The following is a 12,678-nucleotide window of genomic DNA, read 5'->3' as shown; positions in this document are numbered from 1 at the left end:
CGCAAGTCTACTCTGAAGGAGGAGGCCTTGAGGGAGTTGATCGAGGCTTGTACACTGAAGAATAGCTCGAGATTTTGGAGCATCATTAATAGCCCGTTCCTTGAGAGTGTTGAAGGAAGCGCTATATGCGCACACATCACGTAGGACGACTGCAGGTCTCATTTTAAAGTAATGTTTGAGAGGCCCCCAGAGCTGATTTGTAAGTCCAATCAGGAAGTAGTTTCCACTACATTGACCTTTGGGCTGGGGGAGATAGAGGAAGGTATTGCATGGCTGACAAGTAATAAAGTGGCTGGCCTTGATGGTATTCCCCCAGATCTTTTTAAATCTGACCCCTCGTTTTGGGCCCCGGTACTCACAGCCTTATTTAATGAGGCGGCCAGGACTGGTTGTCCTGAGTCCTGGCCCACTTCAACCATCATGCCAGACTTTTCAAAAGGGGGATCGCAACAATACACACTGTTATAGACCAATATCACTGTTGGATTTGGTGGTTAAGGTGGTGGGTTGTGTGCTCTTGGATAGACTGACCGGTTGGGCAGAGGAACACGATATGCTATCAAATGTTCAATATGGGTTCCGCCCAGGCCGGCCCACTGTGGCTCAGTGCCTTAACCTCACCCTGATCCTTAGCAAGTACATGGTTGCACGCCCTGGTACTATCTATCTAGCTTTCATGAACTTATCTTCTGCGTTTGATCGTGTGAACAGGTCCAAACTTTGGCAGTCCATGAAAGATATAGGGGTAGATGGCAACATTGTTTACTTTCTAGAGGATCTTCATCATGCAACCAAAGCTAACGTCAGGTTTTCGAAAGATCTGCGTGTGTCCCCTGACTTTGACATTAAAAGAGGCGTTCGTCAAGGCTGCATTATGGCCCCCTTCCTATTCAATTTATATATTAATGATATAGACAAAGTTCTTCTGTCTACAGGGGTGGATTACCCGTATGTAGGCAGACACGGCCTCCCTGTATTACTTTATGCGGACGACGCAGTCCTTATTTCGAGGACTGAGAGGGGGCTACAAACCCTACTTGATGCTTTTTCTATATTTATGGCGGATCAGGATTTATCTATTAACAATTCTAAATCCTACGTCATGCAAGTGGGGACTCGCCTGAAAAAACTGTTTCAATTCAAGGTTGGCATGGCAAAGGTGCCGCAAACTGATGTCTTTTGTTATCTTGGGGTTGTTTTAAATATGCGTGGAAAGTGGGGCCCACTTAAACAAAGAAAAAAGGGGGATCTGATGAGGGTGAAAGCAGCTATTTTCAATTTTTCATCCAAGCTAGGTAAAATACCAATTGCTGACTTGTTGAAGATCTACCTGGCAAAGAGTGTTGCTACTGCCTCCTATGGAAGCAACATTTGGGGGCATATCCCCTTAGATGACATCAAGGTAGTAGAGAACAGTTTCCTGAAACACCTATTGGGTGTTCCTCGTGGCACACCGAATATGGTGGTACACGAGGAACTTGGGATGCCTGTGGCGTGGCAGCTCATTTGCTAATGAGGTCACTGTTAGAACTTTCAGAGGACTCTAGTGTGAGAGGATTCTGAGGGCTGGCAGTTGCTGCACCACCGCTGTTGGATTAGGTGTATACATTAATAAACACCACTTACCTGCTCTGCATTTCGTTTCTCTTTGAACCAAAACCATAATTTGGTGACGGAGGATGGGATGATTTATGCTTTTGGTGGTCCGTGATACACCTCAACAAGGCGGGAGATTGAAGCGAGAAACAGAAGTTGATGTTGTCTGTCGATTTCCTCGCAGGTTTTATCAGCGGTTGATTTTGGCTTTACTTGTTGAGAAGTTGTGAGTCCACGTTGAAGGGTGCTTGGCTTTTGAGTAATCAACAGCTGTGCTGCTTTTAAGCTATGGGTCCATGTCGAAGGTTGCACGGCTTCATTACATGGCTTGCGAGTGACTCTCAACTGTGCTGTCTTAGACACCGCTGTGGAGGTCTGGTTCATGCCTCCTTTGGGGTCTGACACCACAAGAAGATCGCTCCAGGTTGGTGCGCCACTGCCGTTCCAGGTATGTTTGATGTCTCTTAAGGGTTCGGAGGAACGACTATTCGCCCTCTAACCTGTTTTATTGGGTAAACAGTTGGGAGGAACGACGCTTCGCCCGCCGGTGCTGTGTTGCCTCTGAGAAGTGCGCGGGCACAGGCCATCAGGAAGAGAGTTTTTTTTTTATGGCTCGTCACAGGACAACTAATGCTTGCTAACGGCAGGAAAGGGATTACTGTTAGTACGCGTCTTGTACATTAATTGAGGAGTGTTCACAAAACATCTAGTGGGCGATCCTAAGTAAAGAGGAACAACTCTTCTCCCTCTTCATTTTGTGCAAAGTCAAGCTTTAGAGGCACACATAGAAGTTGGAATGAATGAAACTTGACAAGAGGTTCTTCGTGTGTGTGAACACAAGCAGTGAAAGTCAAACAACAAAGACATCAGGGACTGAAAATAATTATATAAACACGGAGGAACATCAAATTTGCCCTCCAGTTTAAAATATAAATAAGAGGAAAAGTGTACATCAAAGTTAGGCTGAATCAGATAAAATAAATTAATAAATATATATATATATATATATATATATATATATATATATATACATATATATATATATATATATATATATACATTATATATATATATATATATATATATATATATATATATATATATATATATATATATATATATATATTTTGTATTTACATTATATAAATATTTTTTATGCTTCATGACTATATTTAAGATTTAGTTAAGTGTGTGTGCTTACACACTATATTTATATGAAAATATTTGTTGGTGAAGTACAATTTTAATATTAAAAGTGAAAATGCAGAATGTATCATCACCTCCTTTCTTTCTTTCTTCCTCTGGTGAACCATCTATAGAGTGGCCTAAGTAGAAGAAAGTTTTTAGCAACTATGCAGGAGTTTGTGGCACTAATTTGTGTGCAGAACAGAAACATGCTATGTTACTACATTGTTTAGGGGCAGAGGGGTAGGATGTTTTAGAGAATTTACCTGATTTTCTGCATGTTGAGGCAAGGGATTTAAATGAGTATGAAATTTCAATGGCAAAGCTAGATCAACATTATTTGCCATGTGTGAGTACCATTTTAGGAAGGTATCACTATGGTTTAAGGTGTCAAGGTAAAGATGAATCTGTTGAAGATTTTGTAACTTCCTTAAGGAAACTGGCATCTAAGTGCAAATTTAGAGGTGCAGCAGACGAAAGGATCAGGGACCAGTTTTTGTTTTGCTGCAACAGTGATAAGATATGTTAGGAATTATGGATGAAAGATGAGCCTCCTCTTGATGAGGTGCTTATTGTTGCCAAGCAAGTGGAACACATGATGAGGTGTGTTAGTGAACTTATGGTTGAGAAAGAAGTACATGTTCCTAGTCCCACTGAAAAGGATAGTACTGCTGGGGTATGAGTTGTTAAATCTTCTGGATTTAAATCCAAAAGTGTTCCTGATGTTAAAGAATTCTCTGAGGTTAGAGGTGGTAGGGGTAAATAACATCATTTTAATGTAACTTGTTTTAGATGTGGTCACCCTGGTCATAGGGCCAATTACAGATCCTATCCAGCTGTGTCACAAGCCTGTAACCTATGTGCTGTCAAAGGTCCTTTTAGCAAGTGTTGCAGGAACAGAAATAGAAAGTATTACAAGGGTAAAGATAAGGAATCTTATCAGGAGATTTTTTTGCAAGTTAATGAGCATAAACTTTTTTTCGTTCTGAAACAGTCAGTATATTTGGGAAAGAGACCATAATGAAGTTTGATTCTTGTTCCCGGATCACCATAATCTCAAGACAAACGTTGTTGAATTTATTCCCTGATGGTATATCTCTCAATGAATTGGATATACGACCTGGAGGGTATGGTGGGAACAAGATTGACATGATAGGATATTTCATAGCAACAATTGGTGTTTGTGGCAAGAGTATGTGTGAAAAAATATATGTGTCCTGCAAAGGTGATGATCTTTTCGGTTGGAGTCACCTAGAAGAGTTGGGTATTAGTCTTCATCCAAGCAAAAATCCACAGGTACAGGTTGATCAGGTTGATCACAAAGGAAACAAATTCATTAAGGAATGTATTGGTTTATTTCAAAATAAACTTGGTAAATTGATTGGCTACAAGCATAAAATAAGATTGAAAGACAATGCCACTCCTGTAGTAGCAAAGTTAAGAAGTATTCCGATACACCTACAGACAGCGGTTGACATGGAACTCAAGAGGTTGGTAGAGTGTGGGGTCATTGAAGAAGTTGAAGCTACGATCTTGTTGGCTCCCATTGTCGTTGCACAAAAGGGGAATGGAAACATTCGTCTTTGCGTGGACTTGAGAGCGTTCAATAAAGAGGTTGTGGTTGACAGATTTCCGCTTCCGAACATAGCGGAAATGATCACTATCTTTTCTGATACTAAAATCTTCAGCACTCTAGATCTTATGTCAGTTTATCATCAGGTTGAGTTGCATGAAAGTTTGCAGGATCTCACAGCTTTCACGACTCCATTTGGCATTTTTCGATTCAAGAGAATGCCATTTGGTTTAATTTCTGCAGCTGTAGTTTTTCAGAGAGCTCTGTCGATTATTTAGAAAAATCAGCCTGGTGGGAAGTGTTATCAGGACGACATAATTAGCTTTGCATCAAACAACATAGAGCATGATATTCGTGTTCGTCAGGTCTTACAAAGACTTCAGGATGCTTGTTTAACACTCAAGGCAGAAAAGTGCAAATTCAGTGTCAACGAAGTGAGTTATCTAGGTTGCAATGTCACTGCTACAGGAATAAAACCTAAGAGAGAACTGGTTGATACTATAAAAAGTTTGAAAGAACCTATGACAAAAGAAGAACTCTCATCTTTTTTGGGAATGGTGGAGTATTACAGTCGCTTCATAAAATACTTTGCTAGTAAAACTTTTCATATGAGAAAATATTGAAGAAAAACACTGAATTTGTGTGGGGAGCAGAGTGTGATCAAGAGTTTGTCAGTGAAAAAAAAGATTTAGGCAACGCTCCCTCTCTGCAATCTTTTGAAGCTTCATCTGACACTAAGATTGTGTGTAATGCCAGTGATAAAGGTTTAGGGGCCAGATGTAGGTAAATCTATTTTACCGACTCATAAATACCGAATTTTACCGATTCGGTATTTATGAATCGGTAAAATAGAAGCAGGGAGATGTAGGTACATCCAGATGTTTTTTTACCGAATCGGTAAAAATCGGTATTTACCGATTCGGTAAATACCGACTGGTAATGCCCATTCATTCCTATGGGCTTTGAAGCCCATAGGAATGCATGGGCATTACCGATTCGGTATTTACCGAATCGGTAAATACCGAATGTCACCAGGGTGCAGGCGGTGTCACTTTGACACCCTCTGGCACCCCCAAAAGAGGCTCGAGTGCCATGTGGCAGGCATACCTGCCCTAAGGGCAGGTCTGCCTGTCATATGGCATAGGTGTGCATGCACACATGTGCATGCACACCGGAATAGGTATTTTACCATCAAATTGAATTTGATGGTAAAATACCGATTCTGTAAGGCTTGTGGGACTCAGTAGAGTCCCACCTACATCTCAAAATTACCGAATCGGTAAAAATACCGATTCGGTAATTTACAGAATCGGTAAATTTACCGATCGGTAAATTTACCGATTCTGTAATAATTTGCCCCCTACATCTCAAATTCCTTTTACCGGTCGGTAACGGCCGAATTCGGCAGTTACCGACCGGTAAAAGCCTACCTACATCTGGCCCTAGGTGCTTTATTAATTTAGACTATGAATGGAAAGGAAAACTTTATTGCTTGCATATCAAGAACACTCAGGGATGCAGAACGAAATTATTCTGTTATTGAACGTGAGTCATTAGCTGTGTTTTGGTCCATAATGAGGTTCAAACAATTTCTTTGGGGCATCACATTTGGTGTGCAAACCGATCATAAACCCTTGGTGGAGGTATTTGCAAAGAAGGGTCTTGACTCCATTTCATCACGCATTCGTAGATGGGTAGTAGGATTACAGGATTTTTCTTTCACAGCCAATATGTACCAGGTGCAAGCAATTTCTCAGATGATTGTTTATCCAGGCTGGTTGATTGATTCTGATATGGTTCAGTGTGACAATTGTGATGAGCTAGATCAAGAAGAGGGTGTGAGTGTGTGTGAAGTGACTGAAGGATCTATTAGTGAAGAAGAGTGGTTAGAGGATCTAGGGAAGGATGTCACTTTGTGCATAATAAGAGATTTAGTTGCTTCAGGTATGAGGAATAAATCTAAGCTCAGGGAATTTACAGGCTGTTGGGAGAAGGTGTTAAATGAGCTTGCAGTTGACAGAGGATTTCTGTTGAGAGGCACAAAATTAATTCCTTCAGGGAATTTAAGAGGTAAAATTGTACGTCTGGCACATGGGCATAGTGAACACTAAAGGAAGACTTAGGAGATATTTTTGGTGGACTACGCTTAATCATGATGTTGAGAGTTTGATCAGAGATTGTGTGGAGTGTACGGTTTCAGACAAAGGGCCCAAGACTAAACAACTACCTATGGTGTGTAGAACTTTACCCAAATATCCTTGGGAAGAAGTTGCTTTGGATATACTTGGTCCAATCAGAGGTGAACAAGCCACACCTTATGTCATTGTGCTCATGGATCTGTATTCTAGGTGGGTTGAGGTGTCGTGTGTACAGGACATTTCTTCCTCAGCGATTATCAGATTTCAGGAAGGTGTGTTTAAGAGGGAGAGTTTTCCCAGGTTTCTGCTTACAGATAATGGTGTGCAATTCTGTTCTCGTGAGATACAATCTTTTTAGCAGAGGTGTGGCATTGTCCACAAAATATCAGCGTTGTATCATCCATAGACGAATGGTGCTATTGAGAGAATTATCAAAACCTTAAAAGAGGGCATTCAATATGCAAGAGCAAATGGATTAGATTGGAAAAAGTAATTCTCCAATAGACTTATGGGCTATAGGTTTTCACCTCATGGCTCGACTGGAAAGATTACATTTGAATTATTCAAGGGAAGATCAGCATCTACTCTTGTGTGTCCGGGGTGGATGAAGTGGAGCAAAGGATGTGTGGATAATTCTCCTGGTTTGTGGAGAGAGAAAGAGATAGCTTCTCAGCACAAAAGATGATTTTGATTTTCATGTGTGTGAGAGATGTGGAGGTCAATGTGGGTGATTTTGTCAACATAAAAGCTCCTAAAGGGTGTGCAAAGTGGTCCAAGTTCACCAAGGAACGTCAAGTTATTAAATGTTTAAAAAATGCTGATATGACACATGATGGTCGCATATGGAACAAGAGCCGAGTTACTATCACAAGTAAAATATCTAATCCCATTGACCACTCAATGTTGAGACCACTACCAGTAGTAAGTGGATCTTGTAGTTCAGGTTTGCATGGTTTTTCTAGAAGTCTTACACCAACACACAGGTGAAGTGTCAGAGTAATCAGGAAACCTGCTTACCTTAAAGATTTCGTAGTTATGATTTGATTTCTTTTTCAAATTGCTTATTTGCTCTTTTTTCATTTTATTATCATACATTTTACTATTAAAGTCTTTCTATTTACTTTCTTGTATGGAAGGGAGAAGTGTGGCGTGGAACCTCATTTGCTAATGAGGTCACTGTTAGAACTTTCAGAGAACGCTTGTGTGAGAAGATTCAGAGGTCTGGCAGTTGCTGCGCCACCACCGTTGGATGAGGTGTATACATTAATAAACACCACTTACCTGCTCTGCGTTTCGTCTCTCTTTGAACCAACACCACAGTCCCTTTCTTAAATGATACACTGGCCCTCCGCCCTTTAACGTTTCGTTAAAAACCTGGTTGAATGAGCACCTAACCCTGAGTCATATGATTTTAACGGAGTGTATGACCCTCGACCGTGTGCTTAGCATACCATGGCTCAAATACATCAAGGATAGCTTTAAAAGGTTGGGTCCAGGTGTATTGTACACCAACCCTGTCTAAATAACTAAACAGGATGTGAGGATAATAAAGGAGTGCTTTGGTAACCTCAGGAGATTAGAAAAGGAAGAGCTGGAACTGTGTAAACCTAGCGTACGTAAATTTATAATGTTAAACACTACATTATCAATCGAGCCTTACCTCCTGGGACCTTTTAGCACTTATGAATGTTTTTTATTGTCAAGGTTCCGATTGGACCTTTTTCACATCCTTCTCACTGTAGCTAGGGGGAGCAGTAGAGGGCAAGGGTTAGCACCTTGTGACTGCGACGGAGAGTCTCCACAGGATCTTCAAAACTTTGTTTTATTTTGTTGTTTTTATGTGGTCCCTCTGAGGTTTTTTATCATGCTGATTTTGACAAGGATGGGTTTTAAACAGGCTCGTCCAGCTCTCCTGTTTTTACAACTACTGAAGGAGGAGTGTATTCCGTTTGTTCTTGGGTACCTGAAATCTGTGGTAATATCCAGGGCCTGTCTTGATTGAATATTGAATGTTGTCAGGGGTCGAGGTTGTTTTTAAATGTAAGAACAGGTACGGGACCGTGCAATCACGTTGCTAGATAATTAACTTACTGCTTATGCCCAATGATATATGAATTTTGATGTTTTATCCCATTTATTGATTTTTTTTATGGAATGTCGTGGAATGTGTTTTATTTTGTGACAGGGAAAAAGATGTGAATTTATGAAAATAATATGTGAAGATAACTTTTATGGTTTTATACTCCTGAAACCAAAGAAAGTTGAATTGAATTGAATTGAATTGACAGGTATGTGCCCTATATTGTTAAGTACAGCGCATTCCTGCCTGTTACCTATCATGCAGCACAGCACAACAAGGTGGCTTGCTGCACTGTGTGATTTTTTATAATTATGCTCCTTATTACCACATTTAGAGTTTTGTACCGCTTTGTTCGCCATAAGTTGGCAGGGTATGCTCAGACGTGAGTCCCTTGCTCACTTTGCCACTGGATTCAAGCAAGCCTGGCTGAAGACGGCTGAAATGCCAGAAACCGGTCCTAGAAAGCTTGTTTCCTGTCCAGGGAAGGCATGGATTGGCAGTTAAGGCTGGACTGTTCCCATGAGGCACAGGGTCAGACTGATTTGCATATGGCCATGTCTGAACTGGGGTGGCAGAGTGGGCTAAAGAACGGTGATGGATTAAACCCAGATCTGTTGACTGGGTGTGAGTGCTTGATTGGTTCAGATGCTCCGTCCATCACCACCCCTTTTTGTACCGCTTTGCTCGCCATAAGTTGGCGAGGTATACTCAGACATGAGTCCCTTGCTCACTTTGTCACTGGATTCAAGCAAGCCTGGCTGAAGAAGGCTGAAATGCCAGAAACCGGTCCTAGGAAGCTTGTTTCCGGTCCAGGGAAGGCATGGCTTGGCAGTTCTGGCTGGACTGTTCCCATGAGGCACAGGGTCAGACTGATTTGCATATGGCCATGTCTGAACTGGGGTGGCAGAGTGGGCTAAAGAACGGTGATAGATTAAACCCAGATCTGTTGACTTGGTGTGAGTGCTTGATTGGTTCAGATGCTCCGTCCATCACCACCCCGTTTTGTACCGCTTACTTAGAGTTTGGCAGATGGAATACTTTATCACAACAGTGGCAGATATCCCGTCCTCTGTATTACAAGTTTTTTAAAGCCTTCAACATTTGTTATCTGGGGGATGGAATAACAGCCAAGGTTTGACAGAGTATTGTGTCTGCCAAACCCTAAATAAGGCCCAGAGACCTCTTCTGGGTCTGATTAGAGTTTAGCGGGAGGATTGCACTATCACAAAGGTGACAGATACCCTGTCCGCCTGTGCCTGTGGCACTTGTAATAAAGGCAGGTGGGACATCCGTAAAGCATAAAATCCTCTAGATCACTTCCTCATTTCAAGTTCATATGGAAGCCAAACCATACTTTCTACATCTAGAGTGATCTCCAGGAGCAAAAAAAATGGCTTATTTTTGTTCTGACAAGATTATTTACACTTATGATTATCCCACTACCTTTCAAGCAGCAATGACATCTAGAAGAGTATTGTGTTGCTGCCAGGAAATGGAGATTCCCCTATTTGCGTAATGGTGCATATAGAATGCTTTAGAACAAGTTCCACAATCTCCATCATGGGTGCTTGAATGCTGACACTAATGCTGTCTGATTACTATGCATGTATTACCAACCATTATTTAATAGGCTTACCAAGGTCAGTCTTGTTTTGTAGTCATTACATAAAAATGGTATGAATATATAAGAAAGAACAAAATGATCAAAAAACGAGTGTACCATCAAGTTAATACGTGTTATACTATAAGTAAAGCCTTCAATTGAAGTCCTACTTTACAGAATTCTTAGTAACCGTGCTAATTTCCTTTTAGTTACTGCCTCAATCTCCACATAGTTAGTTGTTTATATTTTTTCAGCTATGATGACTGACATTTAAGAGTAACTTTAGATATAAATTATGTTTACTCAAAGGTTATTGAAAAAGATCATTAGAAACTTTTAATTGTTTTGGATAATTATACATTTGTTTTCTTCTCTTACAGCCTGAAACCCTTGAACATCTTTTCATCAAGCATCATGAAACTATGGCGTTTGAGCCTCCTCTTTTCTTAGAGCATGAAATAAGTGTTGAAAATGTCAGTGTTAAAAAAGAGGTCAAAAGAGAGAGCAAAATTGACTTGCTGGCACTTAATTCAGTTTGTGAAAAGGTTGAGGATCCTGACCACGACTCGGCATGTGCGAGCATTGACAAATCCTATCAAGAAAGTACATCAGATTCCATTAAATATGCTGTCATTATGAGCAATTCTCAATCAAGTGGGCTACGTGGACATAGAATGAGCGTCAGTGGTGACTCATTGAATGGAAGCCATTTTGGGGGAAATTCTCCTGGTCAGAAATCTTCACACAGAAATTTCTGGGACGTTGACACACAAGCGCTGCTAATTTTAGGAGGACTAGATCCGACCCAACCTGGCAAAAGCTCTCCCTTTTCCACTGCATCATCAGAAGGCTTTTCAGAGCCATCAGATGCAGATGAAAACTTCCTTGACAGTGGTAGCCCTGATAGAGAATGTTATTATGTAGGCATTGCTTCAACAGAGGAGGACAAAAAGGATTTTCCAGAGGATTCTAGAAAAATGTGTCCATTTCAAAGCCAAAGCTCATACAGCGAGGTTACATTTCTTCATTACAATTCTTCAGGTCTACAACCAGTTACAGGAGACAACGTTGACAATACAACCTTATCCAAAAAAATGTTGTCTTCATACAGGCCACAATTTCAGTCAATCGACATTAAAAGTCTGGAGACATCTGAAAGAGAGATGTATGACACGGAGCTATAAATGTTTGCATTTTTCACTCAATTGATGGTCTCGAAATATTATCTAAAAACATTTATATTTTTGTAAATAATATGTCCCCGAATGAGTATGGAACTATTGAAATAGAGGACTGGCATGAATCTCATGAGGGATTGGCATGAATCACATGCATACACGCTTAAATATCACCATCGGTTTGTATCATTGTGGATGTAAAATGAACCTGATGAAGCATCACCTTACCTCTTTGCTCTTCCCTGGTCCAATACAGGTATCAAGCATTCTTACATTCCCATGTGTTGCTCAATATGCCTTGCCTTTCTATGATACTAGTGATATTTATGCTCAGCCATTCATCTTCTGTGACAACTTTCTAAAAATATGTCACTTTAAAAAGTGTTTTCAGAGTTTAGAACTGTCCCAGTAATTCCCAAATTATATTTTTTTCTAGAAAGCAATGTAAATAAAGGGCCATATGATACAAAGAGATTTATCGAAATCTATGTCTGAGAACTTTGTTTCTGGCCCAGAAACATTTAGAGACGTGCAAAGTGGGCCCCAACTTCTGACTATTCTATTTCTCTTTCTGAACCTCTCTTGCTCCCTGCCTACCATTACCTCTAACTCTGTCTCTGAAAGCCAGTGTCATTTTAAGGATGTTTGACAATTTGGGCAATACATATTTGAGCTGTTTTCGTTTGACTGTGTTAAACTTGACAATAAGTTAGCAGTATTTGGGATCTTGTGGGCTTGAACTGGATAATAACATTCTAATTTGCTCTTTACAGGACCCCCCAAAAATATGCTTTTTCCCAGGTCTGCCAAAATTCTTAAGATGATACTGTGTTTACCTATGTATCTTCCCTCTGTTACTTCAACTATTACCCTGAGAAAGTTAGTCTGCTGCTGGATTGAGAAGGCTCGAATGGAATGAGAACAAATATTAAACGTGTTTAAATCCCATTCTATTTGTTAGCTGTAAAAACACTACGTAGCTATTGGTTGGTCTACCTATTCATCTACAGACACATTGTAATGCATCTATTTTTAGGTAATCGACTTATCTTTTCCCTATTGTTGCGCACTATTTTGCAAATTTAGGTTTTGAATCATTTAGTTCGTTTTGATGAAGGTATTTTGTTTTTTATTATTGATCGCCAGAGAGCTCACTAGCCAGTCATTCAATGTGTGTGTACACTTTTCTGCAACAGATTTTCTCCCAATTGTCTTCTTAAATGGTATAGCATAGAGTGACATGGTATTTTTAGAGAGTATGATACCTTTGTGTTCCTTAGCCATCTCACTGCTGAGCATTTGCCTATCTTCAATATTTCAGTCAA

At 40.3% G+C, this 12,678-nt stretch overlaps 1 protein-coding gene across 1 annotated transcript in view; it reads left to right on the top strand.

The window, feature by feature from the left end:
* The window catches only part of LEPR (leptin receptor), a 589,765-nt gene extending 577,405 nt beyond the window's left edge, over positions 1-12,360 (top strand). The window contains exon 17 of the mRNA XM_078668979.1: positions 10,556-12,360. Coding sequence (XP_078525105.1) covers positions 10,556-11,359 — 804 coding nt within the window. The 3' untranslated portion in view covers positions 11,360-12,360. The remainder of the gene's footprint in view (positions 1-10,555) is intronic.
* The last annotated feature ends 318 nt before the right edge of the window (positions 12,361-12,678 follow it).

The sequence above is a fragment of the Lissotriton helveticus genome, chromosome 1_2 (genome assembly GCF_964261635.1).
Source record: "Lissotriton helveticus chromosome 1_2, aLisHel1.1, whole genome shotgun sequence".
Classification (NCBI taxonomy): domain Eukaryota; kingdom Metazoa; phylum Chordata; class Amphibia; order Caudata; family Salamandridae; genus Lissotriton; species Lissotriton helveticus.
The sequence above is the reverse complement of the archived record's forward strand: the minus strand, read 5'-3'. Positions and strand labels throughout refer to the sequence as shown.